The sequence below is a fragment of the Camarhynchus parvulus genome, chromosome 8 (genome assembly GCF_901933205.1).
Source record: "Camarhynchus parvulus chromosome 8, STF_HiC, whole genome shotgun sequence".
Lineage (NCBI taxonomy): Eukaryota > Metazoa > Chordata > Aves > Passeriformes > Thraupidae > Camarhynchus > Camarhynchus parvulus.
The window spans coordinates 30,314,726-30,341,356 of NC_044578.1; the positions used below are offsets into that span (position 1 = coordinate 30,314,726).

At 54.8% G+C, this 26,631-nt stretch overlaps 2 protein-coding genes across 4 annotated transcripts in view; one reads left to right on the forward strand and one right to left on the reverse strand.

Annotated features, from left to right (window-relative positions):
- The first annotated feature begins 1,887 nt into the window (after positions 1 to 1,887).
- On the forward strand, positions 1,888 to 15,652 carry OLFML2B (olfactomedin like 2B). 2 transcript variants are annotated; one of them, XM_030953101.1, is made up of 8 exons: positions 1,888 to 2,038; positions 3,105 to 3,368; positions 6,731 to 6,838; positions 9,778 to 9,948; positions 11,590 to 11,827; positions 12,716 to 13,198; positions 13,656 to 13,832; positions 14,122 to 15,652. In XM_030953101.1, exons 1-8 carry the CDS (start codon positions 1,895 to 1,897, stop codon positions 14,721 to 14,723), a joined length of 2,187 nt encoding a protein of 728 aa, XP_030808961.1. In that variant the 5' UTR covers positions 1,888 to 1,894; the 3' UTR covers positions 14,724 to 15,652. The 2 variants fall into 2 exon arrangements, with proteins under 2 accessions (XP_030808961.1, XP_030808962.1); XM_030953102.1 differs by having other exon boundaries at positions 11,590 to 11,818.
- A 394-nt stretch (positions 15,653 to 16,046) lies between these two features.
- ATF6 (activating transcription factor 6) overlaps positions 16,047 to 26,631 on the reverse strand; it is an 80,750-nt gene continuing 70,165 nt past the window's right edge. For both annotated transcript variants that reach the window (XM_030953106.1, XM_030953105.1), the window contains exon 16: positions 16,047 to 18,192. In XM_030953106.1, the coding sequence (XP_030808966.1) occupies positions 17,984 to 18,192 (209 nt within the window). In that variant the 3' untranslated portion in view covers positions 16,047 to 17,983. The remainder of the gene's footprint in view (positions 18,193 to 26,631) is intronic.

Consider the following 26,631-nt stretch of genomic DNA (forward strand, 5'->3'; position numbering starts at 1 on the left):
CCCAAAGGACTGGATTAAATCCATCTTTAACCCAAACTAAACACCACCATAAGAAATGCTTTCTTCCCCTTAGAAAGAAAAGAAATCAGCAAGGTGTGTCAGTAACATGTGCAATCCTTCCTTTTAGTTTTGAAGTACCCTGGTTGATTTGTTTTCCTTATGTTTTTCCAGCCTTTGAAAGTGATCATTAGGACAAGGCCTCCACAGTTCTAGGTGCTGTTTGCTGTGGCAGCTCTCTGGGCTGGTGTCACTGCCAGCCCTGGCAGCGCCACGACTGCAGGGGGGTCTGGCGCTCTGGGCCAGCTGGGCACGGGCTGGGGAAGCGCTGGCCTGGCAGCCCCAGGACAGCCTGTGCTGACAGATAGGGTAGCTGTCCTCAGGGAAGTTGAGCCATGGAAACAGAGGCGAAGGAGCCTGTGCTCAAGGGACTATTATCCCTGAGAGAGGCTGGTCGGGGGAGGCTTTTAGAGATGCCTTTGCCTCCCACTGCTCTCCAGTTGCCAAAGGTTGACTGTCCTTCTCCTCCCAGCCTCCCTGGTTGCTTCCCCTCCTGCTCTGCTCTGCTCTGCTCAGCCCTGCTGCAGGGACCCACACGGCCCTGCCCCCTTCTCCTGGCTTCCCTTCCCAGGGAGGCCAGAGGAAAGGGAGGCACAGCGCCATTCCACACGAATCCTGAGGTCAGCATCGTCCGCCATCCCCTTGCCACAGCCGCTTCCTCTCTCACACGAGATGTTTTCTTTGTGTCTGGCAGCTCCATCCCTGCGGAGCCACCGTGGGAGAGAGGGGCGGAATGGAGGAGCTGGAGTCCCCCTAAGGAGGGTGCCTGGTCCCAGGGCTGCAGGCACCAGATTTGGGGTGGTTTTGAGACACGTGTGCATTAGGAACCGGGGGCGCTTGGCTTGCTCGCAGCCTTGCTTCAGCAACAGCTTACACGGCCTCCGGTGCCGCTTGCTGTGCGTGTGACTTCTGCCCGTGACCTGTGGGCATGTTTGGAGGAAATGTGGGTCTGTGCCATGCCTGGGCCATGGTGCTGGCCTGCGTTGGTGTGTTTGTAAGGGCACCTCGGCCCCCTTCTGTGTGGGCGAGGCCCAGCCTTTGTCAGGGCAGTGCAGAGATGCTGTGCCTGTGCGCTCCCCGGGAACAGCGTGTCCAGAGCGTTTCCGTTTGGCAGGCGGTGCACAAGGATACAGGTCTGCCAGAGCACAGCCGCTTCCCGAGGGCGTCAGCCTGAATCTCAGTGAGCACACAGAGGTCCAGACTCATGGCTGGGAGCTTTTCTTGGAACATGCTGCTTGTGTGACCCCAGTGTGGGCAGTGCGACTGAGAGCCGCGGCGTGCCGTGCCGTGGCGCGCCATCGGGACCATTTCCCTGCCATCCAAAGGATGGAGGGTGAGAGCCAGGCTGTTCCTGGAGCTGGAAAAGGAGCCAGACAGGCCGTAAGGATGGCTCTCCGTCCGCCCCAGCTCCCTGGCACACGGCAGGGATGGGATGCTCAGGTTCGCCGGGTGCCGACCGGCAGCCAGGCCCTTTGGGGAGGCGGGGGCGGCTCCCCGAGCAGCCCCGCGTGCCGGGGCTCCCCGCAGCCTGCCCCGGGCGGGCGATGCCCGAGGGCCCCGCGGAGCCCGAGCAGAGCCTGGGGCTGCGGGCAGCCCCCGCCGCAGGTGGGAAGCGCCGCCAGGGGCTCGGGCTCGTCCCGCTGCCGAAGGGGAAAGGACCGGGAGAGGAACGGAGGGAGGAGCGGAGGGTGGGAGGTCGGACCGGGAGGGAGGGAAGGAGGAGGAGCGGGGCGGGAGCCCGGGCCGGCCCCTCCCGCCCCGCCGCTCCGCACCTGAGCGAGCAGCGGCGGCTCCGCGCCGGCCCCGGCCCCGGCCCCGGCCCCTCCGACGCCCGCCCATGGCTCGGCCGCTGCCGCTGCTGCTCTGCCTGGCCGCGCTGGGCGCCGGCTGCCGGGCAGGGACCCAGCCCGCCGGCACGGCCGGGCCCTCCGCCGAGCCGCTGCAGGACGAGGCGGACAACCAGGAGAACATCCTCTCGCAGGTACCGCGGGGACTGCGGCACCGCGGCGCGGGGCTGGGCACGGCCGGGCGGGGCTGGGCGCGCCCTGCGGGGCGCTGGCTGGGGCCGCGTGCTGTGGGTGCTCGGCAGAGCTGGGTGCTCCTGAGCGTAGACTTCTCGGCAGTGCTGGGTAGTGCTGTGCACACTCTGAGTGATGCTGGGTGATGCTGCGCTCATCCTGGGTGATGCTGGGTGGACATTCTCGGTGAGCTCAGTGATGCTGTGCACTGGAGGAAGTTCATCGCGGAGGGCACAGTGAAAGCACTGAAGCCCATCAGGGAGCACTTCACAGACTCCATCCTATCATTTCTCCGGGGGGACTCAGAAAAAGGGAAACTCCTTGAGAGGAGAATTGGTGGGGCCTCTTTGTGCGCCGAGGGGAGGGATCCGGGCTCTTTCCCTGCCAGTGGGATGCGGTGGAGGTTTCTGTTAGATTTGGCTGATCAGGCAGTGTGTTATTATCTGCCCTCGGAAATGGCTAACGCAGAGACTATTGCAAATGTACCGCCAAAGTTATTTTTGTGCTTGGGCTTCCAGAAGCGCTGTCTGCAAATCTCCGTAAAGGAAATTCCTGGCATTGTATAGGGCTAATCAGAAGTACTGCTTCACCACCAGGTTACGCTGCTTATAGGGTGGCTTTCAGTCACTCTTCCAATGTACCCTTGCCGTGTTGGCCTGTGTAAAACACTCTTGCTCTGGGTAGCAGGTGGCTTATTGGGTCTTTTGCACACAGAGCATTAAAAGAAAGCAGAAAAATTAAAAACTCTTGTATTTAAAATTCAAAGTGGCGTTCTGTGCACAGTGCAATAAAAAATAAAAAAAAAAAAAGCAACTGAAAGAAGCCAGTTTTTATTCCCCTTGTCGGTAGCGATTAGCTCTGCGCTCTCTAGAAAGCTCCTTGGCTTGGCAGATTCTGGAAGAGCTGGCCAGTTTCCTCGAGACTCAGGGTATCCAGAGTGTCCTTGTTTGGACCTTGAGCTCTAGGCTGCGCTTGTCCCTGGGCATGCAGAGGACAGGGAGTTTCTCACTGCTGGTGGCCTGTGCTCAGCTGCTAGGTGACTACGACAAGGTGAAGGCGGTGTCTGAAGGCTCCGACTGCCGCTGCAAATGCCTGGTCAGACCCCTGGGCCGTGGCGCCTGCCAAAGGATTAACGAGGGCGCCTTCAGAGCCGAGGATTTTTACACGGTGGAAACCATCACGTCAGGACCCAGCTGCAAGTGTGCGTGCGTGGCCCCCCCCTCAGCTCTCAACCCTTGCGAGGGCGACTTCAGGCTGAAGAAGCTGCGGGAGGCAGAAAGCAGCGACCTGAAGGTAGGAGAGCAGCTTCATCTCCTGACTCTTTGGGGACAAGGTCATCTTGTGAAGCCTTTTTTTTTGCTGAGCTTTTTCTGAAAAAACCTCTATTTCCTAACATTTTTCCTAAACCATCTCCTAGTTATATTTATATCTGCATATTTGATATAGAAAGCAAGCTCAGCTTAAGGGATTGAGTCAAGCAGCTGCAGTGGATGATTCACTTGATTCATCCTGTGCTGCCTGGGATCCACTGTGGCTTTCTGTGCTGAGAGCCCAGTAGGGACTGGGCTGCTCCTTGCCCTCTGTCCAGCTCCAAATGTCCCTGGAGGACAGCTCTGCTCTCCTCAGCAGCTGCCAGATCTTTTTTCTGTTGCAGACAGGGACTCCCAGGGACCCACGCAAAAAAGCTGATTTGGCTTCCATGGGCCGAAAGCTGCTGATGCGTCAGCGTGAGGGTGTGATGCACAGCTGGCTGATGGCAGGATGGGTTTGTTGTTTTAAATGCTGACACTTCTCTACTATTTAGTATTTTATCTCTCTAGTAATATATACTTCTTTTCCAAAAGTGACAGTGTTTGTTTTAAGTACTCCTGTAGTACTTTTACTGGATACTTCCTTTTGCTGGTGTAGCAGCTGGCAGCAGACCCTGCTGAGTTTTCCAGTTTGCTTCCCGTGCAGGGCAGCAGAACTTGCCACTGGCTTGGTCCAGTCCCAGTGAGTCCCTGCAGTGGCAGGTTGAGTGCTGGTGGCACTGGTGCCCCTAAATCCCTCTCGGGTGGGAAGGGGGGTGGCGTGCAAGGTGCTGTGGGGCAGCTGCCATTGAGGCCACCACGATGGGCTTGTTCTAATTAATTTGGAGCTTGAGGATGTGTTTCATCTTGCCCAACTGCCGACAGTTAGCAGCTTCTTGTCCAAGCTCCCCTGCAGCTAGGGAAGATAAACAGGCACAAGCAAACAATCCATCATTCCAGGGGAGGATGACTCCCAGTCTGGAGTTGTTTGATGGTCCCTCGTCTGGGGAAAAGCCAGGAGGTCCCACATGGCCTTAGATGAGAGCCTGAGCTCTCTGCGGTTAGGGGAGGGGACAGCCCCGAGGCGACAGAGCCACCCCTGTGGTCCCTTGCGGGGAAGCAGGCAGAGCTCCTGCGCCAGCAGTTCCCAGCTCCCTCCTCATCCTCCTCCAGGAGGAGCAGAACTCCTGGCCATCCCTTGGCTCCGGCAGCGCTTCCCACCGGGCGCTGCTGGAGCCAGCTGTGGTGTGAAAGGCTGTCTGTCTGTCTGTCCTCTAGGAACTGGCCCCGGCTCCCCCGCTCCTTTCGCAAGGGCTGGCGGCCAGGCGGCTGCACAAGGTTTATCCAAACACACACACATGGGGGTGTTCTGTGCTGCCAGCGTCCAGCCCAGGAGCTGGGCAACAGGATTGCCTTCTCTCCAAGCACAGAGCCCCTCCTGGGGTCAGGATCACTGGGAACAGCCCCTTCTTGTAGGACAGGCTGGGAAGAAGGAGAGGACACAGCTCCAGTTCTTTAAGCTACTCATGAGGAGCAGCTCCCACAACTCATCAGTGAGTGAACCCCACAGCTCTAGCAGCCCCAAAGGGTTTTACTCTCTTTGCTGGTCCAACAAGCATTGCTCTTTCCCGGCCCAGCAGCAGGAAGGGCACAGGGCCATTTGCATGTTGTGTTTTACCAGACTTTCTTATGATCTGACACAACAGCCCTGGGTACTCCATGTGTGGGAGAGCTGTGGGAAGGTCCCTCCCTTGGGTGGGCTGGAGGATGAGTCCCTGAGGGAATGATGAGAAAGAGAGAGAAATCCAGGCAGCAGGAACACAGCCCAGGGCAACCAAACTCAGTTGAATGCCTGCACTGGGCTTTCCAGCTGGAGGTTTCAGTCCCATCTGTGCCTTTAGTAAGGTCCAATGGGAATTCATGGACCATCAGACCAGTGGGAGCCAAAGTCCACAGTGGGTGAAGGGAGGGAAGCAGTGAGTTGATAGGAACATCAGTGTGGTCTCTGGGGGAAGGTCAGCGTGGGGTTGGCAGGGAGGAGCTTTATCTCAGTTCTGTGTCTGTGAAATGGCAGCATGCTGCCTGCAGGCACAGCGCAAGTTTTGGGGGTCTTGGTGCAGAGTCAGTGCAAGGAGGCTGTGCTCAGGATCATTTGGAAGGAGGTTAATGCAGTCTGCAACCTTTGTGCATTGATGGAAATTCTCCAGCCTGGAGGGAAAGTGGCTGTCTCCAGTGGCTGTCTGGCAGGCAGTGTGCATTGTATCGGTCGTCTCCATCCAGCTCTCCGTGGAAAGTGGATGCACAGCCATAAAACAGCTCTTGTCTCTTAATGCTGTCATTTTATCTGGCCCAAAAAAATCTTTCCTTTGCTGTCAGCTCCACAGGGAGGTTGCAGAGGCTGGGGTGGAAACTCCAAGTGCTGCCAGCAGTGCTGCCTGTGATTCTCCCATGTTTATGAAGCTCTGCTGACCAGTTTGTAGTTGCTGGGAGAAAATGTCACCGCCCTGTAGTAATTCCTATGCACTGAAAATCCTGCTCAGCCATCGGGGTTGTAGAATGCACAGCACCACGCTGGACATGTGGGGACACATGGGGACCCGTGGGACCAGGAGGAGGTGGCCCAGGAACCCTTCCCACCAGCCATGCCACGCTCAGCACTGTCCTCTCTGGTGCAGCACCAGAAACTGGACAAAATGCAGAACAAGGGCTCTGCTGTCCAGATCCCCAGGGGTGACCAAGGGCTGATGCTGGGCAGGACACAGGCACAGGGGTGACTTAAATACAGGGTGTCTGTGAAATGGGTGGCTGCAAGAGAGAGCAGCGTCCCTGTGATAAAAATTGTTCTTCAGAGAGGCAACTGTTGCCAGGCTGGCACCGAATTTCTATTTCTTCACTCTTGCAATTTGAGAGTATTTTAAAACTTTTTAACAAGTTTCTTCTTGTTCCAGGAAAAAGAGCACAGGATGGCATGAACTCAGAGTCTGATCTCAAACTGAGCTGCCTTTTCCTTGCTGCCTCTTTTGCTGGCAGTCACATCACTGGTGGAGTAGTTAAGCCTTTGGGCTTGGGGGAGAGCCTGCCTAGAGCTGGCGAAGGGAGCAGCATTTTACCTTGCTCTGCTACTAGTCCCCAGCACCCAAAATGCGCTCCTGAAGCCCCGAGGCTCTGTGGAGGTGGCGAGTGTCACTCTGCATGCCATGCTCTGACCAAGGCAGCAGTGCAGGACGGCTGTGTAAGGGAAACCTCACCTTTTAATCCAAATTCTTGCACTCTGGTGGAGTGCACTGAACTTTTTGGCTGAAGAAGCTACATGGGGGTATGTTACAGCAAGTGCTGCTGCCTGACTGTTCTCCCCTTGCCTTGCAGCTCTCCTCCATCGTCGAGATGCTGGAAAGTGCTTTTTATGGCTTAGACCTTCTGAAGCTGCACTCAGTCACGACCAAGCTGGTGGGTCGGGTGGAGAAGCTCGAGGAGGTGAGTCCTGCTCTCCTTCAATGCCCTTGCCCTCGGTGGGACTGACCTCCAGCCAAGTTCCTGCTACCTTTGGTGCACTCAGAGCCACGTTGCCTGGGAAGAAGTGCTAGTTAACTATTTGGCTGAAACTAAACCAGCCCAGACTTGCATGTCTGAAGCAGACCTGATCACAGGCAGTGCTCGGTGCATCCCCACCCCACCAGCCTTGCCTGACCCTCTCCAGCTCCCGCAGTCCCTCAGGGTTTAGACTGGGAGCGGGATCCCAGCTGTGGCCTCGGCAGGAGCAGCATCTCCTTTGGGTCAGAAGGTCCTGCTGTTAAGTTTTTCCTCTTCTCAGTTTTACTTGCGTGCTGGTGTGATGGTTGCTCTCAACCAGGAGCTTTTGTGCTGTTTGATGTGGGGGCGAGAGGTTCAAGGCTGGTGCTGGGGTACACTCAGCAGGACTGTGGGGAGCCAAGGAGCTCACATTCCTGAAGGACCAAGTTACGTCTTGGCCTGTGTTAAAACAGAGCAGAACCCTCAACCTTCCATTTAATTTTAGAGCAGACTTCCAGTGAAATAATTTTCACTTCCATGCAGTTTAATATTTCTTTGGCTAGCACAGCGTAGGGTTTGCAGTTTAAGCTGTGCTTGGCTGTGTAGGAGCAGGTTGCCAGATTAAATAGTGGAGTGTTCTCCCATGGTCCGTATCTGGGACGGTAATTCCACATTCTTGTCAGAGTGGAGCAGTCCTGTTTGTCTCCAGCCAGGAGCTGAGAGGCAATGATTTATAAAGCCAAAATTCCACTTACAAAGTGTTTCGGGAAGGCATGGCGTGCTCCATCCCGGGCTCAGGAAGGAGACTGCTGAGGGGAGCACGCTTGCCTGGGGGGCTTTGAGTTTCCAAGCATGGAAATTGACCCAAAAGGGGTTTTAAGGTCTGAAAATAACAAAGCACCAATGTTCTCCTTTGCAATCCCACCCTCTTCCTGTGGTTTACTGTGTTCTTCAGTCATTACTTGGGTTTGCCAAGGGATTGTTTCAGGTGGTGTTATCACTGAACTCTGCTCCAGTATCAAAGTGGCCCTGCCTACCAGCTAGTTTCTGCAGGGGCGTTCAGAGCCAGCAGCGCTGGTGGCATGTTGGGCACATGGGGTGACCTCTGCAGCCTGGTCACTCCGCTCACAGCCCGTCACAGGGAGGCAGATGGGCAGAAAGCTCCGTAGGGCTGAAGGAGTTTGGCCTGGGATGGAGCTGTAGAGGTGTAGGAGCAGGGAATTCACAGGGGTCTCTAATTTCCCAGAAGTGAGGCTGCAGGATCATGTAAAAGCAGCTGAAGCTGCCTGCAGGCACTTGGACAGGATGGAGAAAGGCAGGAGAGGCCTTGGTTAGAAGGAGATTGCCCAGTGCTTGGGGCAGAGCCGAGCTGATGCAGACAGCAGGTGTGAAATGCCTCCTGCTGCTGGCTTAGCACGGGAATTCCTGTTGAGAGGATGTGAGGAGGATCACACCCTGCACCGGCCGTGGGCTCTGACAGCAGGGACAGCTGAGATGCTGAACTGGAGCCTGGCATGGCTTCAGAGCATCGCCCTCCCAGGCGGGTGTGCTTTTGGCAGCTGCTGCCCTGCACAGCAGCTGAGCAGCCTCAGCAACATCCCAGGCCAGGCTTTGGTGCTGCCTCTCTGCTCAGGGGGAGGCAGATTTCATCCTTGAGCAGGTCACAAGCCAAACATTACACAGGAGAAGCGGTAAGGGCACAAGGCTGTTGGAATCAGTCATCCTCTCCAAAGGAGGATGGTGTCGAGAGCTGCTCCTGCACTGCTCCTGGGAGAGCATCATGAGATGCCCTGCTCCTCTGCTTACTGCAGCAAAACGCTTGCTGGAGAGTCCCTGTGTCATTGGACTCAGCCTCAAATATCCTGGTAGATCGGTGACTCATGATTCTTGGGTAAAGACTGGGAATTCAGATGCCTGTGGAAGGGGCTGGGGGTTAACCCTCTGGTTTTGCAGAGCTTGGAAGGTTTCATGAGTTTTTTGCAGTACAAGGTATTTTAGACCAATGGTGTTGGTAGAGGGAAGGAACTTCCAATTCTTGGTCCATGGAGTGCCTTGTCTAGTGAGGCAGCTCCTCTGCTTTGTTTTCAGCTCACAGCTGTCGCATCAGCTGGCAATTTTGAGGTCACAGATGGAGGTCACGGTGGTTTTAGGAGAAATTAATGATGGAACAGATTGAAAATGAAGGATCAGGGTAACCACCCCCAGTGTCTGTGCTAAAGTGCTTTGACTGATGTGCCACCTATCCAGAGCAGTTGCTGTTTGAGGTGTAGAAGCCCAAGGAGTGATGAGCAGAGATTGCAACAATCCTTTGGGTACGGGGTGTGTCTGTGCCTGGGGGACTGAGAAGGGTGAAGGGCTTTGCCTGCCGGGTGAGTTGCAACCAGCCCCAGCTCTGTCCCTGTCACAGGACAGCTCTCTGAGGGTCACTGGCTCTTGTCCTGTTCCCAGATTCTCAGATTCTGTGGGAGCAGAGGGTGTTGGGGAGCAGCAGTCCCTGAGTGCTGGCACTGTGTGGCCAGGCCAGGAAAGTGGGATTAATAAATGCAAGATGAACTTGCTGCCACAGGTAAAGGGCACCAGGCTGACTTAAGGTGTTTCAGCCTGTCTTTTCCTCTTCCTTTTGTGAGCTGGCGAATGTGGCTGAGGGTGGGGGTTGAAGAGCCTCAAGGCCACTCTCCCACCCATGGGAACCTGCAGCAAAGAGTGGATCTGGGATATGTACACCAGGGATGGGGTTCCTGGATCCCACTGGGGTCATGGGCATCTTCTTAGCAGCTGAAGTGCCTATCCTCATGGAGAATCCCCAGCTGTGAGCCCAGGGTGGCAGCACAGAGCTCCAGGGCTGTGGTTTGGGGGCCACAGAACATCCCTTGTGGTTAAAGTGTCCTCTCCTGCTTTCCTAGGGCATGTCCAGGAACTTGACGCAGGAAGGCCAGCGGGCAGGAGCCAGCGGGGAGGAGGGTCTGCAGGATCCCCCTGGCAGGGAAAACTGCTCCAGGCTCCTCACCAACAGCCTGGCCGACATCGAGAGCTCTCTGCAGCGGGATGCTGAGGCTGCCTACGCTCACTCGGAGGTACAGCTCGGTGTCACTGCTGCTGCCCACGCAGCCCTGGGGGGCTTCTGGATGTGGCTGCTGCCCCGGGGTGATGTTCTCCTCACTGGAGTGACCCCGTTCATGTGCCTCTGACTCCAAGCCGTGTGCCTCGGCACAGCCCAGCTGCTGCTGGGATGGGATGTAGGTGGAAGCAGGGGGAGCTTGCTGCCTCGGCCTCCCCCCTTCCCACGGGGTTGTTGGTTTTCGAGGTCAGCGGTGGCTGAGCTGCTTGGAAAACGTGATGTCATTGTGGGGCCGGCTGGGAAGCGCTGGGAAACAGAGCCTTTGATTAGCAGGGCTGGGGCTCGGTGGAGGGACAGCCTGTCGCCGGCCTCCCCTCCCTCCCAGCCAGGCAATTACCCCTCCACCACCAGCCCCTGTGCCTGGCGGGCTCTGGGCAGGGGCTTGGGCATCCCCTGGTTCTGGCAGCCAGCACCAGACTGTGGGGTCCCCATGGGTCTGCCCAGCATGGGGACATCCTTTGCCTGGGGCAGCAGTTTCGGTGCAGCCCCAGGGAGATGTGAGCGGGGTGTTTTGGGAACAGGTCTGTCCAGGGTGTCCTGAAGTCCTTGCTGCTTCAGTGGGACTATCTAGGATGGCCCGCGCTCCTCTGATCCCTGCTGGGCAGCTCCTGGAGTGTCCTGCCCTCACCCCAGTGTCCCTCTGCAGGGCAATAGGAGGTGTCTGGCGGGGGAACAGTTAGTGCATAATTTCCAGCTCAAGCAAGGGCGCTCAGCTCCTGAGGATGGCAAGAGCCTGTGCTTGCCCTCCCGCCCTGCTCTGCGGATCCTGTGTGGGGATGGGCTCCCCAAGCCCCTGGGGACAGCGCTGGGCACCCACACGTGCACTGTGTGTCAGCAGGGAGGGAAATGGCACCAACTGTGCCAGGGAGAGCCGTGCCCAGGCAGGGGTGTCCGGCTGTGCTCCCAGCCCCACTCCCCTGCTCCCCACACCATGAGCTGAGCAGCTGCTGCCTGCTGGAGAGGAGCCAGCCCCAGCCAGGCAGGGGAGCAGAGCATGGGGCTTTTATTACCCCAAGTGACCTCATTTCCCAATATTCCCCTTTTCTCACTGCTAATTGCAGCAGGGCCCATCCTGTCAGCCAAATGGGCACCGCTTCAACCCTCAGGCTGGCTTTTCGATTTTCTTTAATGAGATGAAATCCTTCAGACCTGAGCTGTGGCAGCTGGTCCCTGCCCTGGGGGGCTCCTGGTCCCTGCCTCGGGAGGCTCCTGCTGGGAAGGTGCCTTCAGCCTCTGCGCCCTGTGAAAGCTCAGTGCACATGGCACACTCTGCAGATCAGCTGCTGGAACCAGCCCCTGGCGTTCCAGGCAGTGACCCTACTTCTCCTGCCTGCCCTGCACCCCACAGCCTGTGCCTTATGGAGCCCTGAGTCCCAGAACTGCAGGGTGGCACCAAGAATATGCAGGAGCAGTGCTGGTCTGCCACCCTGCTGTGTCCTGAAGGGCTTCCCAAGGCAAAATAGACTGAGGGAGACCCTGAGGAAGGAGGGAGCTCAAATCCTTCTGCCCAGCATGGGGCTGTGCAGCCTGACCTGCCCTTTCACCAAAACATGGCATTTCTAGCCTATCTGGTAACAACCTCCTGTGTCTCTTCCAGGGGAAATATGAAGAAAGATTCCTGAAGGATGAAACCATCTCCCAGCAGATCAACTCTGTGGAATCCCTCCCGGAGCTGCACCTCTCTCTGGAGGACAAGAAGCCTGAGCAGCTCTTGCAGAGGAAGCTGCGGGTGAGGAGCCGGCCTCCTTCCAAGCCCACCATTGTCCGAGGGGTCACCTACTACAAAGCCCAGTCCAGCGAGTCAGAGAATGACATCGAGGAGCAACGTGAGTTGGGTATGCAGCCATGGTGGGATGGCGGCTGCATCCCGCAGCAAAGCCAGTGCCTCATCCCCTGGGAATGTGGGGGCAAAGTGTGTGGGAGCAGCAGGGGGGGGTGGGACAGCTGGTACCTTACTGCTGTGCAGCCTTTGAGCTGTGCATGCGGGGCAGTGTAGCATTGTCATTCCATGGAAAATCTCTGGTAGCTAAGGAAATAGCTCACTTCTTTGGTTCAAAACACCCAGCATCAACACCTTTCCAGAAAGAGAGGTTTATTCAATATGCTTGTGTTTCAAACCCGCCTGCCCGATGGCATCCCGGAAGGATTGTGCAGTGTTTGCTGTGGTGGAAGGCAGTCCAGGGCTCATGGCCCAGGCTGGGAGCAGGGGATGAACCCTCACGGAGCAGCGGGGTGGGCAGCGTGGGCAGGGCAGAAGGGCAGGTGCCCTCGCTGTGCAGACCGGCTCAGCAAGGACATCCAACCCTGCCCTGCGGGGGTTTGTGAGCTCCTGGAGATGAGGAGGAGCAAAGGGTGCCCGTGCTGGCTGGGGAATCCCAGTGATCCCTGTGCCCTGGCTGAGGCTCCTGCTTTGGATCCTGGGTTAGGTGAGTGGGATCTGGTTTGGAATGCAGCTGGGTCTCCATCCTGCCCATTCTCTGGGAGGTGGCAGGGCAGAATTGGTTTCTGTCACCTCCCGCTCTGCCTGGCCCGAGGTGGTGGATGTCACTGTGATGGGGCCTCACTCACGTCCTGACACGGGCACTGTCAGCCTCTACAGGGGACATGGAGAGGGAATGCTGGTGGATTTAGTACCAGCCAGCCTGCAGCAGTGCCCAGGGAGCCGGCTGGAGGGGCCTGGCTCCCCTGGCTGCAGGGCTGACACCTGTGCCTGTGTTTGGCAGCGGATGAGCTCTTCAGCGGGGACAACACGGTGGATCTGCTGATAGAGGACCAGCTCCTGAGGCCCAGCAGCAGGGCAGGCGAGCCCATGAGAAAGCCCTCCCCAGTGGGGTGGCCGCCCACCCCTGGCATAGCTCCCACCACTCTGCCCGCTGCGGGCACCGCTGTGACATCCACGGTGCCGCTGTCCCCTGCCACGCCAGACCCCACTGCCGTGAGCTGGCTGATCCCCGCCCCGGAGTCCGTGACTGCCCCGGCAGGGCTGGCGGAGGAGGGGACCCCACAGCTCCCGGGCATGGCCAGCACGGCGGTGGCCACAGCCACAGAGAACTTGCTCGTGGCCACCCCCGCTGGAGGCTGGAGTGACATGGAGCCCAGCCCAGGAGCTTGGGTCCAGGCAAACACCCCCGCAACGCCGGTCAGCCCGGCCATCCCTGCCACGCCAAAGGAGGGCCTGGAGGAGGAGGACATCAGGAACATCATTGGTGAGTGCCTGCAGGTGCTGCGTCCATCCAGCTTTGTGGGGGGGCTGGCTTGTGCCTACAGTGCATCCTGATAAGCACAGCACACCTGGATTCGGTCACAGGTGGGAGGTGTCATGGAGATGGCAGCTGGGTAGCACTTCACTGGGATGCCAGGTTAAATTATTAACTCTGGAACCTACTGTAGTTTCCTTCCACCTTTAGGAGCTGGGTTGGGCAGAGCAAAAAGAGACAGGACCTCAGATGGTCAGCAGTCTCAGCTGGAGCAGGGACATGGCTGAGGCTGTGGGGAGATGTTTGTGGGGTCTGGCCAGTCCTGCTGGGCCTCACAAAGCTGCACCAGAGCCAAGGTGGCAGGGGGTACCTGCTGGGTGAGCAAGGGGCTTGTGGGGGGTGATGCCTTCAGGGAGAGCATGGCCACCCTGCCTCTGGCCTCACAAGCCTTTCCTTGCCCATGCAGGGCGCTGCAAGGACACGCTGTCCACCATCTCGGGGCCCACCACCCAGAACACCTACGGGCGCAATGAGGGAGCCTGGATGAAGGACCCCCTGGCCCAGGAGGAGCGGATCTATGTCACCAATTACTACTACGGAAACACACTGGTGGAGTTCAGGAACCTTGACAATTTCAAGCAAGGTGGGTTTGCACCATCTCTGATACCATGCTAGCCACCACTGAGCTGATCCAAGCAGCATCCCCGTTCCTGGGGATGCTGCATCGTGGAGGGATGGATGATCTGCCTAGGGACCTTCCACTCTTGGGTGCTGGCACCCGGTGTGCAGGGTACAGAGCATGGGACAGCTCAGGCTGTGGCTGGTGGCCAGGCAGGGAGTGTAGGCAGAGCTGTGGGCAGAGGTGCTGCTGGCATGGCCACTCACCCTACAGCACAGGGAGGTCTCAGCAGCCAGGTGTGTCTGCCCTGCAGGTCGCTGGAGCAACTCCTACAAGCTCCCGTACAGCTGGATTGGGACAGGGCACGTTGTCTACAACGGTTCCTTCTACTACAACCGGGCCTTCACGCGCAACATCATCAAGTACGACCTGAAGCAGCGCTACGTGGCCGCCTGGGCCATGCTGCACGACGTGGCCTACGAGGAGTCCACCCCGTGGCGGTGGCGAGGCCACTCTGACGTGGACTTTGCCGTGGACGAGAACGGCCTGTGGGTCATCTACCCAGCCATCAGCTACGAGGGCTTCAACCAGGAGGTGATCGTGCTGAGCAAGCTGAACGCGGCCGACCTCAGCACCCAGAAGGAGACCACGTGGCGGACGGGGCTGCGCAAGAACTTCTATGGGAACTGCTTTGTCATCTGTGGGGTCCTGTATGCAGTCGACAGCTACAACAAGAGGAACGCCAACATCTCCTACGCCTTCGACACGCACACCAACACGCAGATCATCCCCAGGCTGCTCTTTGAGAACGAGTACGCCTACACCACCCAGATAGACTATAACCCCAAGGACCGCCTGCTCTACGCCTGGGACAATGGCCACCAAGTCACCTACCACGTCATCTTTGCCTACTGAGACCCCCCCACCACAGTGGGGCACTGCAAGCCAGGGGCCACCAGCACCTTTTATTATTATTTTTATTGTTATTATTGTTATTTTGTACAAATTGAAGAGTAAATGATGGGTTTTGTTTCAAGCTGGTTTTTTATGGTGGATTGTAGATCGATCCCCAGGCCAGAAGCACCCCCTTTGTCTTTGCTGTATCCTTGCTTCTGATTTTCCTTCCCAGGGGACGGAGGTCCTCCTTTGGAAGGGCAGGCCCGGCTCTCCTACCCAGGGAAGAGGAGGTGGCCCAGACACCGTCCTCCTGAGGATGTTTTTAGCTGGAGATGATCAGCAATACGCCCTGAACCAGTGCAAAGCTGCACGCACCAGGTCCCAGCGGGATGCTGCTGCCTGCCTGTCCTGGTGGAGGACCTGCATGTCCCATGGGAATGTCCCGTCTCTCAGGACCATCTTCCCAGCTGACGGCCAGCAGGCCCCTTGGAGATCCTGCTGTACAACGGGGCTGCGAGCACAGCTCCAGCAGCCCCTGGTGCTGGTACTTACGTCGAGGACTGTCCCCTCCAGCCGGGGCTCTGCTCTCTGCGGGCCGCTCTGGGGGGCTGGACACATCCCGAGCCCTCACTCATGCCCGGAGGGAGCTGGCGGCAGGAGGGGGATGCTGTAAATACGTGTAGATGGCTTTTGTTTGTTCATTTTGTAACCCAAATAGCTCCCCTTGGCATTTGCTGGTGAAGGCTCTGCTCAGCTGGGCACTGGGCTGCCTGGGCAGGGGCTGGCAGAGCCCTTGCTGTGCCACTCCACCTCCTACATTCCCTCTCATGCCCATGCCAGCCCTGGTGCTGGACCATCACGATCCCCTCAGAGAGGTACAGCCCTTGCCCTCCTGCCCATCAGCATCTTGTATTTACCTGCTGTCAGTAATAAAGGATCCAGTACCTTTGCAGCTGTTCGGGGCTTTCTTTGGCTCTGGTTCACCCTCTGGGTGCATGACAATGCACAGGGGTGTTTTGGATGGGTTTCGGTTGGTTTGGGGAGAGCCAGTTTACACACCAGACGGGGAGAAACACCAGAGGGCTTTAGGCTGCTTGGGACTGGTACTGGGGCAGGGTGACATGCCATGTCCAGCCCTCATGGGCTCCTCTGGCAGGCTCTGGGTGAGCAGCTCGTGTAGGGCACTGCACTCCAGCAGCAGGAGGGGGGCAGGGTAGCTGTGCCATGGGCACCGCCAACAATGTGCCAAGCAGAGCCACACTGCACAGCCCAAGAGATGGCAGACCAGGGCAAGTGTTCCAGTAGTTTGCCTAAGGAAAACAGTATTAACAAGCACAATAATGAAGTTATTAGTAATAAATAAAAGAAGGATTTTACTGCCTTCAGTACTAGGGACACAGAGAACAGAATTACACAGCATGAGAGATGCTCTCCACCACCAGAGCCCAGGGCTGCTGACTGAGGACGTGGTGCTGCAGCAGTCCCGAATCCCCGCTCCCACCAGCAGCCCTTCCCAAGGTTGTGCCAAGCCCGGCCACCAGCCCAGTCCCCTCCCCAGCTCCCTGGCAGCAAATGCCCCCAGAGCAGCCAGCGGCCCCTACCCGTGGCTGCGGGGGAGCCGTGTGCCTCTGGCTGGGGCACCGCTGGGGTTTTCATTTCTGACTATTGTGAGCTGGCCCACAGTCAGGTGGGGCCAGGCCAGGAAAATGAACTGGTGTGAGCAGCGCAGCCAAGCCCAGCCAAGCCCAGCTCCCTCCCAGCAGCGCGAGCGCCGCGAGGACGGGGCCTGCGCTGCCGGGGACGTGGCAAAGGGCACAGCTTCCCCAAGGTGCTGCAAGGCACACACTTCACAGGGGTGTATTGCCCCTCATCCTCCTCCTCACTGCCCCTCGAGCTGTTTGTCTTGCTGCGGGATCAACCTGTATTTCCGAACAGCCACACACATACATTAATAATAATGATAATAATTAATAATTAATAACCCCATGTGAGCCAGTTAGCACTCAAACCACGAAGGAAAGGCAGCTGGCTGGCAAACTGAAGCTCATCATCCTCTTCGCAAAATGCACAGGGGAGAAAAAATAATGTAACAACATGCTGAAGTCATTATGCAAGGCTGATGCTCTGCTGGCGGCTCATCCCAGCTGAGCTCCAGTGTGCTGGAGCGCCTGGGCCCAGCTCTGGCCTTGGGCTCGGCTGACAGACAAGGAACAGTGAACAGAGCTCCACTCTGCAATGGCAGCAGTGGGCTGTGGCCAGCGTTTGGGGCCAATGGAAGCCTCCCCCGCTGCCCAGCGAGTGGCTGGCTGTGCAGGCAGAGGCAGACAGGGCTGTGTGGTGCTGAGTGTGTGTGACACATGTGTGGCTTCAGGAGAAGGTGCTGTGGCTGTCCCATGGAACTGAAGCATCCCCAGCAAGGCTAGTGCTGCTCCAAGGGCAGTTGTTAGCAGTGAAAAGTATTAAATAGCACACACAAAAAACCCACGCAAACAAAAATCAGGAAGAAAAAAACCCCAAACTCAAAAAACCTAAACTTAACAAATGCATCTGCTGCATGAAATCACTTCCTTTGGGGCAAGCCTTCAGCTGTGCAGCCACGTGGGCTGGGGAAGGCAGCAGCGGGATCCAGGCAGGTGTGGGGTGGGCAGTGCCTCATCGGGCAGCTCAGCCCCAGGGCAGTGGGGTTGTTCTGCTTGTAGTGCTTTAGTGGTGAGTGAGGGGCCCCAGCACCCTCCTGAGGGGCTGGGCTGGGCTGCTCCACCACACTGCTGCACCCCAGGGCTTCCTGCTGAGCGAGGCTGCATAGGTAGGATTTGGGAGGGAATGATGAGGAGTGGGGCTCTCTGGTCAGGCCCAGCACCTGAAGCTGGGAGCTGGACTTCTCCTGCTGCCCAAGCACACTGCAGGGAGAGCGGCCCGTCCCAAGTGTGGGTGTCTGCTGCCTTGGCTCTGGCTCATCAGCCCACCTCCGGCAGCCTAACAGGGACAGAAATGAAAACCAACCCAACAATTCCGGACAGCGCCTCAGTAGCAGGGATGGCCCGTGTCCCCCACGCTGTGTGGGGCCCCCAGGACTGTCCCTGGCGAGGAGCCAGCTGAGCTGCATTATCCCCGGGCAGGATGCGGCCATTGGGAGAGGTCAGGCACAGGAATGGGCTAAAGGGGGCTGTCCCTGCTGTGCCCATGCGCCAGGAGCCCCAGGACCTGCCAGCGAAGGGGCTCAGGCTGGTGGCAGGACCTGCTGCGTGCCGGTGCTCCCCTGTGCGCTGTCACAAGAGCTACTGCAGGGATTTGACAATGGCCCTCAGGGCATGGGGCGTCTCTGGGACGGACGGGGAGGAGCTGTAGAAGGTGTCGGTGTGATTTCTGCGCTGCTCTCGGAGGTATGGAGGGACAGATGAACTTTTGATGTGGAGGATCCTGGTGTCCATCACTTCGCAGTCAATCTGCATCATCACCTCATAGTCCTGCCCATTGATCACATTCTCTGCAAAAGCAAGGATTAAAAAACCAGGTCAGAGTTAGCCCTGCAAGCTAGGGATCCAACAGCACTAAAAGCAGAGCTCTCTGGACCCCTTTTTGTCTGGAGCAGGAGCTGCAGCAGGGGAACTCCCTTTCTGCAGCTGCACACATGGAGCTCCATCTTACACCCCAGACTGCTTGTGACACCTCAAAGAGCCCAGACCACACTTAGCATGTGCACTCACACCTAGAAATTAATGTCTTTTATTTCCTCTTCTTCATCTGCACATCATTACTGATGGAGTTTGCACTGTGTAACATTCATTACAGAACTGTTGTACTTGAGCCACTAAAGTATGGGAGAAATTGAAAATAAGTTTATTTAAGAAAGCTGAATGTTTCACTTTCTGTAACCCTCTTGACACTGGGGACCTTGAGAAATTTCTTCACCTGTCTATTAACAAAAAACCCCTAAAATGTGATCTCTCAAAAGAATTAACTGTGCCTCATTCCCATGCTGACCTGGCTGTTGTACTTGAGTGATGTGGTGACACTGAGCAAGGCCACTTCCCCTGACGGAGCCCTGGGCACAGGAAGACCTTGAGCAGCACACAGGACCCCAGTGTGCCCCCAGCCTGGGACATCTGCTGCCACAGGAGCTGCTGGGCTTACAGGCTGTGCACATGGCTAGCATCTGCTGCCTGGATTTAAAGGTGCGAGACTATTCCCTGCACAGACAGTGTGCCCAGGAATGCAAGAGCTGAGATTGGATTTCCAGGCAAGACCAATCCTCTTAGAGCCAGAAGACTGCCATTGGCTGGGTTTCCTTTCTGTGCTCAGGAGGATGGAAGATCACCTAATGGAAAGCGTATGGACTGGAGGAATGCAATATACATTACTAATTTTTACTGTTTTCCTGAATTAACTCTGACTCTGGATGACAGCTGAGGACCGTGGCCGGACCCTGTTGTACCCCACGCCACCTGCAGAAGCCATTAGATCAACCATGTCTGGTACAGTAATGAAAGGCAGGGGCAAACCCTTGCTAAGGGGGCTGAGAGCCTGCAAGGGAAATCAAAGCTTGCACCTGCAAGGAATGAAATGGAAAAAGCTCCGTATGTGCCACCGAGAGACTGAGGCCAGGAGCAGCTGTGCAAGTCTCTGTGCCACCGACCCAAAGCCCCGACAAGCACCTCACCCTTCCTGGATGCTGCACTGCTGATAAAGCAGTGACATAAGGTGCCGTGTCCTCAGCTGGGACCCTTTCAGAGGCCATTCCTCCAGGTCACCCCTTCTCTGTGCCTTTGGAGGTGCTCTTGGCTCCCACCCACAGACTCAGGACCAGTCAGTCAGCAGAGGGAGCTGGGCTGCTGGTGCCATTCAGGAGAGGGGGCTGGAAAGGGGAGCAGAGGGGCACAAGGGGAAGCTGAAGGGCACAGAGCCTGGAGCCAGCAAATGGGCACAGATGGGCTCCCTGTGACACAGCAAGCTGGAAACAGCTCCTCAGCTCTCACGCTGTAGTTGATGGAACCCCAGCTATGTGAGAAACAGTGCTCCAAAGCCACAAGTGGGTGAGGTGGGATGGGATGGGAGGGTGGCCAGGGCCAGGAAAACATCTTGATGGTGCAGTGAGCTTCCCTGACTACTGGCAGCCAGCACAGAGGGCTATCATTAAGTTCTGGGCATTGCACAAGACAGAGGAGAACAGCAATCCCAAGGGCTGCCCAGGCAAGGCAGGGAGCTGTGCTGTGTGGGTGGCACTGGGGAACCAGCCCAGCCCATTCTGACCAGCTGGGATCCTGATCCCCCTGTGCTGACACAGCTCCCTCCCAGCAAAGTGTGCCAGGATTAAGTAAGCCAGAGCTCTGCTACCCCATGGCAGGAGGGGCTGTGTCTTGCGTCTTCTGAGTCCACCACAGTGGCGAGAGCCGGGAGGAATCACTCCCATGGTGAGCTTCTCTGGCCAGCAGGCACACGGGGGATGCACATCCCCCACCCCTCCGGCCCAGACATTCACAAAATACCCAAATCCTGCCCTTGGCCTGTGAATTAGGCCAGGAGTTAAAGGCAGGCTTGAAGTCAGCATCTGATTCTTTCCCTTTCTGGGGTAAAGGCATTGAACTGCTGCAGAAAACCTCTGCAAAGGCTTTGATCTCACAGGGGTGAGGGCAGCAGTGGGAATGGCTCAATGCCCACTACAGGCATTTCCAGCAGCCTTTCTCATTACCCTTAGCTCCAAACAGACACAGAAGAGGAGGTGGGATTGGGATGTTCCTCAAAGACCACAGTTACTGCTTGGTGCTGCTGCCAGGCACCTGGACCAGCTTCATTCTAAGGAGGGGTCTGAAAGCAGCGGCAGCCCCGGGACACCCAGCCCACCCCAGCCCAGGGAGGGGCTGATGCTCTGTGAATGCCCATGCGATGGTCCCAGCAGAACAACAGGCAAACATGACCTGAGTACAGCTGGCACGAGCCCCTGTTTGGGAAGGGGAGCTCACTGTCATTGCAAAAAATGATTCCACACGGCTCCGTCCTGAGCTCGATGCCATTAAACTGCTTCATGATCTGGATGAGGAATAGACAGCATACTTAAGAGATTTCTGGAAGATGCTAAACTGGAGAGATTCCAACGACCTTGGAGTGGCTAGATTGGATGAGATTGCAATTTTGATAAAAGAGAGAAGCTGTCCAAAATTTTCAGAATGCATTTCAATCACAGCCAGAGCTGGAAAATGAGTAAGAATGGGGCTGGGCAGAAGTACTACAGAAAAACCTTGAGGACTGCAGAGGATCACTGTGGATAAGCCAGCAGAATGACAGGACTAGAAACAACAGCTCGACTGCAAGAGAAACATATTTAACTTTGACCAAGTTTCTAATGATAATGAAATACAAGCCCTGGATGAAAGTACCTTGGGGAGATGAGAGGATCTTCATGATGAAGAGTTTTTAAAGAAAGGCTGGAGGAGCAGCTGCCTGTCAAGCCCTTGGGTACCAGAGCTCCACAGACACTTGCATTCACTCCTGGTCCCTCTGGCCCTGCCCCTCTGTAAGCTGCAAGTTCCCACTCCTGACCAGAGCTGTGGTCAGCACCTTCCTCAAACGCAGCACCTCGAGTTGTGGGTTCTCCACTGGACTCCATGGTCTGATCTGATTCCCAGAACAAGCAAACGATTTTGCCTGGTGATTCCTGTGTCAGATCATTCAGAAATAGCCTTGTCATGCTTTCTCTCCTTCCCCTCCCATGCAGTAGCAACATCTGGAGGCACCAGAGGGGCAGAGGGTGGGTTTCCAGAGGGGCCGTGCCCAGCACTGAGCTCAGCAGGTGCCTGTGGCTGATCCCTGGAGGGGTCAGCGTGTGTAACCAGAGCTCAGACAGCCTGCACTGCCCTGCCTGAGCACACAGCCACCAGCCCTCCCAGCGAGGCACAGGTAGCAGGGTGTCTGTGAAGCAGAAGTGACAGCCCCAGGCTGCTGCCTGCTGCTCAGGTGCTGGCTGCAAGGTCAGCACTGCCAGTGTGCGTTACACAGGGCTGCCCAAGGGCCCGCGGCAACGCTGACACACAGCGATCTTCACTGTCCTGCATTACTGATGACTGATGTTTTGTGGGATTATGTAAATGAAAACAGATCTCCTGTAGAGGAGAGATAGATTAATAATAGATTAATAGAGAGATAGATCAATAAATAGATTTATTGCTCCTCTTTGAAGTTCAGAACATACAGTTTTTCACACAGTGCAGACTCAGGCTAAAGAAGCTATCCTTGCTGGGCCAAGAGCCTGTGCTGCAGTTAATTATTTGTTAACAGCTTTAAAAGCCATGCTTCAGATGACTGACTATTTCAAATTAATAGCAAAGGTAATTGTGCCAAGTGTTGCAGCTCTGACTGCACTTTCCCAAAGAGCCTTACTGGCTCTTGCAGGCTGTACCAAACTCCCAGCACAAGCTTGGTCTAGGGAACAGAAACCTAATTCCCAATGCTGCTCTCCCTCTAAAAAGAATCATGGTGCAAGATCCAACAGATGAAAGCTGAAGTCTGCAGTCCAAACCAAAACCAAATAGGGCTGAGGGCATTAACTACTGCTACAAATTGTCTGAGGATGATAGAAGATTGTCTTCATATTTGAAGCATTAGATTTTTAAAACTGTATTACTGAAAAGGCCATAAAACCAAAATCCTCCTTCTTCCCTCAGTAGCACTGACATCCATCAATCAGTTGGCTGTTCAAATGTCTGTGAGATTGAGCACCTACTTCTATGGGAGATACTCTCTCAGAGAAAGGAAGAAGACAGGCAGAGGGCTTGAAAGGCAGGCAATGAAACTTTTGTTATGCATTAGTAAGAACAAATGGTGATGTCAGCTGTTTCCACAGACTTCAACTTTACACATATCATCAGGCTGTTTGGCCCTATGGACACATCTGTGTTAAAGAAGATGTAATTCTGGATAATTTATCCTTTCCTACTTACATCTTCCCCAAAAAGCTTTGCTGCAGCAAATGTTCACTGTGAAAACTGGTGTCTGCAGAGAAACTGAAACAGAGCTCCCCTGAAAGGCCACCTGAGCTTGCTGGACTGTTTCAAACACCATGGAAAGGTTTTACAGCTTTCTGAAGGTGTACTCATGCCATATGTACATTGATAGAGCCTTATTCTACCAGAACTATGAATTTTATTTTGCTCTAGGCAATATCACAGTGTATTACCAAAAAAATACTCAGTGGGACCAATACTCTATCATTCAGTGAGGTCCTCAGGCCCTTTTCTAAGGCCCCAAAGGTTATCTGCCTTTGAAGCAGATAACCCATGTGCCAGTACCTACTGGCTGCTTTCTGAGTAGGTGACTTTAAATGGTCAGAACCTGCCTGGCTCTGTATCTGCTGTGCTCACTGAACACACATTTAAGGTGCTGCCAGCCACACAGATCTGGACTACATGTCCTTACTCCTGCTAAGGTACAGGGAGGGCAATCACTCACCCCATCCTTATTTAACTACCTGTCTTTGTCAGTAAGGCGAGACAATCATCCCCTTCTTGTGTGGGAGGCGGGGAGCAGAAGGTGACTTTGCTATCCATGGAACCAGTTCAACTGATGTCAAAATAGGAGCCAGCGAATCACCCCTGGGTAAGGTGATCCAAACCCACCAACTCTATTAAAGCCATCTTTGCTGAACAGCTACTCACACTCTGTACTTTCCACAATTCCTTCTAAAGAGGAAGTTTTCAGTCTGTGTCAGCATTAATCTACACTTGGAGCCCCTTCTGCAGCCCATCTCTCACAGCAGCAGAAACCAGGGCAGCTTTCAAAGAGCCACTAAAGTGCTCCAGCACCTGACAGGGATAAAGTTTAGCTTTAGGAATGATTTAGCATCTAATTATCCAAACAGTTTTTATTGTAACCTGCCCTAGCCCAATCCAGAGCTTATGTTTAGGGTAGCAGGGCTCAGAAAGCATGAGCTTCAGGAGTTGAAGGCACCAGCTGCACTCTGCTGCACTGACCTGCTGAAGGGCTGCAGGTGTCCCCACACAAAACTCATGGGGCTCTCTCTGCACTGTCACTGCAGCAATCTTCCATCTCATCTCCGTTGAGAAGCCCTGACTGTCCTACCCAGCACATCTGGACAATGTTTCCATCTGAAGGGTTGGTATACACTACCAAATAAGTATATAAATGAAGCAGTGTTACAGACTAAAAATACGCTCACTGCAACAACGCAGCAGGATTGCTAAAACATTTACAGATTGGATTGTTGGACAGGATTGTTTGAGGCAAGGGAGAAAGTTATAGTGTGACCCAAATAACTTCCCTTTTTAAAAGCAAATTCCCACTTGGAACTACTCCCAAACAAAGCAGTTGCAGTGGTCTCACCTCTGTGAACTCAGCTGTCCTCAGTCCCAGGCACAGACTAAGTGAGATCCTGGCATTTCAGTCTCCAGGTCTCCTACCTCCTCTCCAACTGTGAGCCAGGCATCTCTAGGAGTACAGAAACACTGGATCCACACCATCAAACTCAGCCTGACAAGCCATGAGCTGACAGCAGGAGACAGGGTTTCTCTCTTCATGCTCAATCCATTGGAGCAGTGGTGTCAGGGGTTATCCAAGGGAGATATGCACAGGCATGAGAGGTAAGCAAGATAACCAGATGAAACAAGCTCTCAGCAGCCTCTGAAGTAAATAATGGAGCCACCAGCGAGGCTGGCACTGCTGTGGGTGAGGAGCATCACCTGCCCTTAGCTTGCACCACTGTGTGGTTTCTGGAAGAGGCCAGCAGCACCTGTGAGCAGTGCGGTCAGTGGCCAATCTGGGCCAGCTGGTGCTTTCTAGTACCTGCTCTAGACTGGGAGGTCTCAGGAAGAGGGAAGGAAAGTTGGCTCTTCCCAGGGACTGTGTCCCACTGGATTGCCCACCTCCCTTTTCAGTCTTTCATGCTGCATCACTTCCTCTAAGAGAAAGAACATGAGCTACTGAGGAGATGGTCCAGTGTGGACTCAGTGTGATTGCTCTTGTTTTGGAGAGGGAGCCAATGGTCACTTCAGGAAGAGAAGACCAGACTCATCAGTGTTGACCCTCGCAGGCACTTGATTTAAAATTCCCTCAGATGCAGTATTTCTTGGAAAAAGAGAGACATTTTTGACAGCTCTGGCTGTGTATATGTGTGTTGTTGGCAGGGCAGCATTGCTGCAGGATGACCCTATTTAAAATCTAACCATCTGTGACAATGCTAATGACAAAAGGCAAAACAGCAAAGAGAAAACAAATACAAGGGTAAGGAGTTCTGCTGCACAGAAAACTCTAGGGAGTGAAGAAAGAGGCTAGAGGAAGAGCAATGCTCTTAGTCAGAACCATCCCATGCCCACTTGGGAGGCACTAAAAGGATAAACAAACTTCCCACACTGCCTGCAAATCCCGACCTGCAAAACTTTACAAGACATTAAACTGCACACAGGAGAGTAGCCTAGAAAGGCATTCCAGTAAAGGCTTCTTTCAAGAACTAGGGCTGGAGGGCTTGTCCCAGGACCAGGGCACTGCTCCCTCTGAGTGCAGCAGGGACTGGGAGCCGTGGCATCTCCCCAGCACAGACCTATGTATGAATCTAAGGGTAACAACCCCTTCACTGCAAAATGAGACTGTCTGTTTCCACCTTTTAGAGAAACACTAATCTGTGAGTGAGCCTTCGCTCTTGTCTCACAAAAGCTTGCTTCCTTTCAGCAGTCTCAAAGAATCATATTTTCCCAAGGTTTCTGAACACTCTGTATGTTGCTGTGCTGAAGGGAGCACCCTTATCCTCACTGTCTCTCCCTCTGGGGCCTCCAATGGAGCACTAAGGTAGGGCTTTCCTCTACAGGAGCTGTGCTCTCTTCCCAATCTGTTGCATGTGCCAGGACACACTCAGCTCTCACAGATGCTGCCAACTGGTGCAAAACTGAGACTTCAGTTGAAGTAGTTTTTTAAAAGTTTGCCTTATTTGTCACCTGCCTGATAGTTATACAGCCTCAGTGGTTAATACCAGCACAAGAACACTTTAGTCCTCCCTTCAGCAGTGCTGATTTCCACTTTAAGTACTCCTTAACACCTTGATCCTCCACAGGCACTAGAGACTCCCTGGCAAGCCTCCTCTCAAAAATATTTTTACTATTTCTTTTATGCCTCAGGCATGCTGTTGCTTAGTATCTTTTTCTGGCTTAACTTCTTATGGTTTGACATTTAGTCTGCCAGAAATTATCCTCTTTTTTTTCCCTATTCTCTCATTTGGCTACAATGTCCATTGTTTAAAAGATATCTTCTTACTTCTATGGATTGACTTTAATGCGTTACTTAAGCCCATCGTATTTTTTTAGTCTTCTTTTAAAGATTTTTGCAGTGAGCTTTTAATCTTTAACCAATCTTCATTTGTCAGCATTTTAACCCCACTAGTTTTTCCTTTAATGTTTTCCCATTTTATTTAGCCTCTACCTTTGAACTGTGGCATTTCAAGTTGCAGGCACTTACTGAAAAAATTAATTTAACTACTGGACTTAATTTTTATTTTCAAGAGGTAACATCATGTTTGCATTGACATGGACCTTGCCTATCACCCAGTATCACTTGTATCCTGGTGTTAAAGTGTGTCACTGATTTAAGACTGCAGGCCAGTGAGAGCCTGTATTCCCTTACAGTTGAAATGTCTTTATAGCTTGGACGGTATCCAAAGAGTGAGCCGAATTTTCCACCTGTCTAACTTGAGTACATAAAGTTACCTCATTTATTTAGATACTGCAATCAGCTCTTGCTTGTAGAAGCATATTTTTAACACCATCTTCTGTCTGTGTGGGGCAAGCACTCCCCTGCACATGAGCTCCTGTGGCTCAGTGCATGTGCCAGGTACCGATGAAAGCGCTGCAGAGCCTGAGTGAACGCAGCGTGCTCTGAAAGAGACACGGCCCTTGCAAACATTTCTGTCTCCCAGCTACAGCAACAGGAG

Coding starts and splice junctions, on each gene's coding strand:
- OLFML2B (XM_030953101.1), top strand. CDS start 1,895: ATGGCTCGGCCGCTGCCGCTGCTGCTCTGCCTGGCCGCGCTGGGCGCC. Junction 3,369..6,730: donor CAGAAAGCAGCGACCTGAAG/GTAGGAGAGCAG, acceptor CTTGCCTTGCAG/CTCTCCTCCATCGTCGAGAT. Junction 6,839..9,777: donor GGGTGGAGAAGCTCGAGGAG/GTGAGTCCTGCT, acceptor CTGCTTTCCTAG/GGCATGTCCAGGAACTTGAC.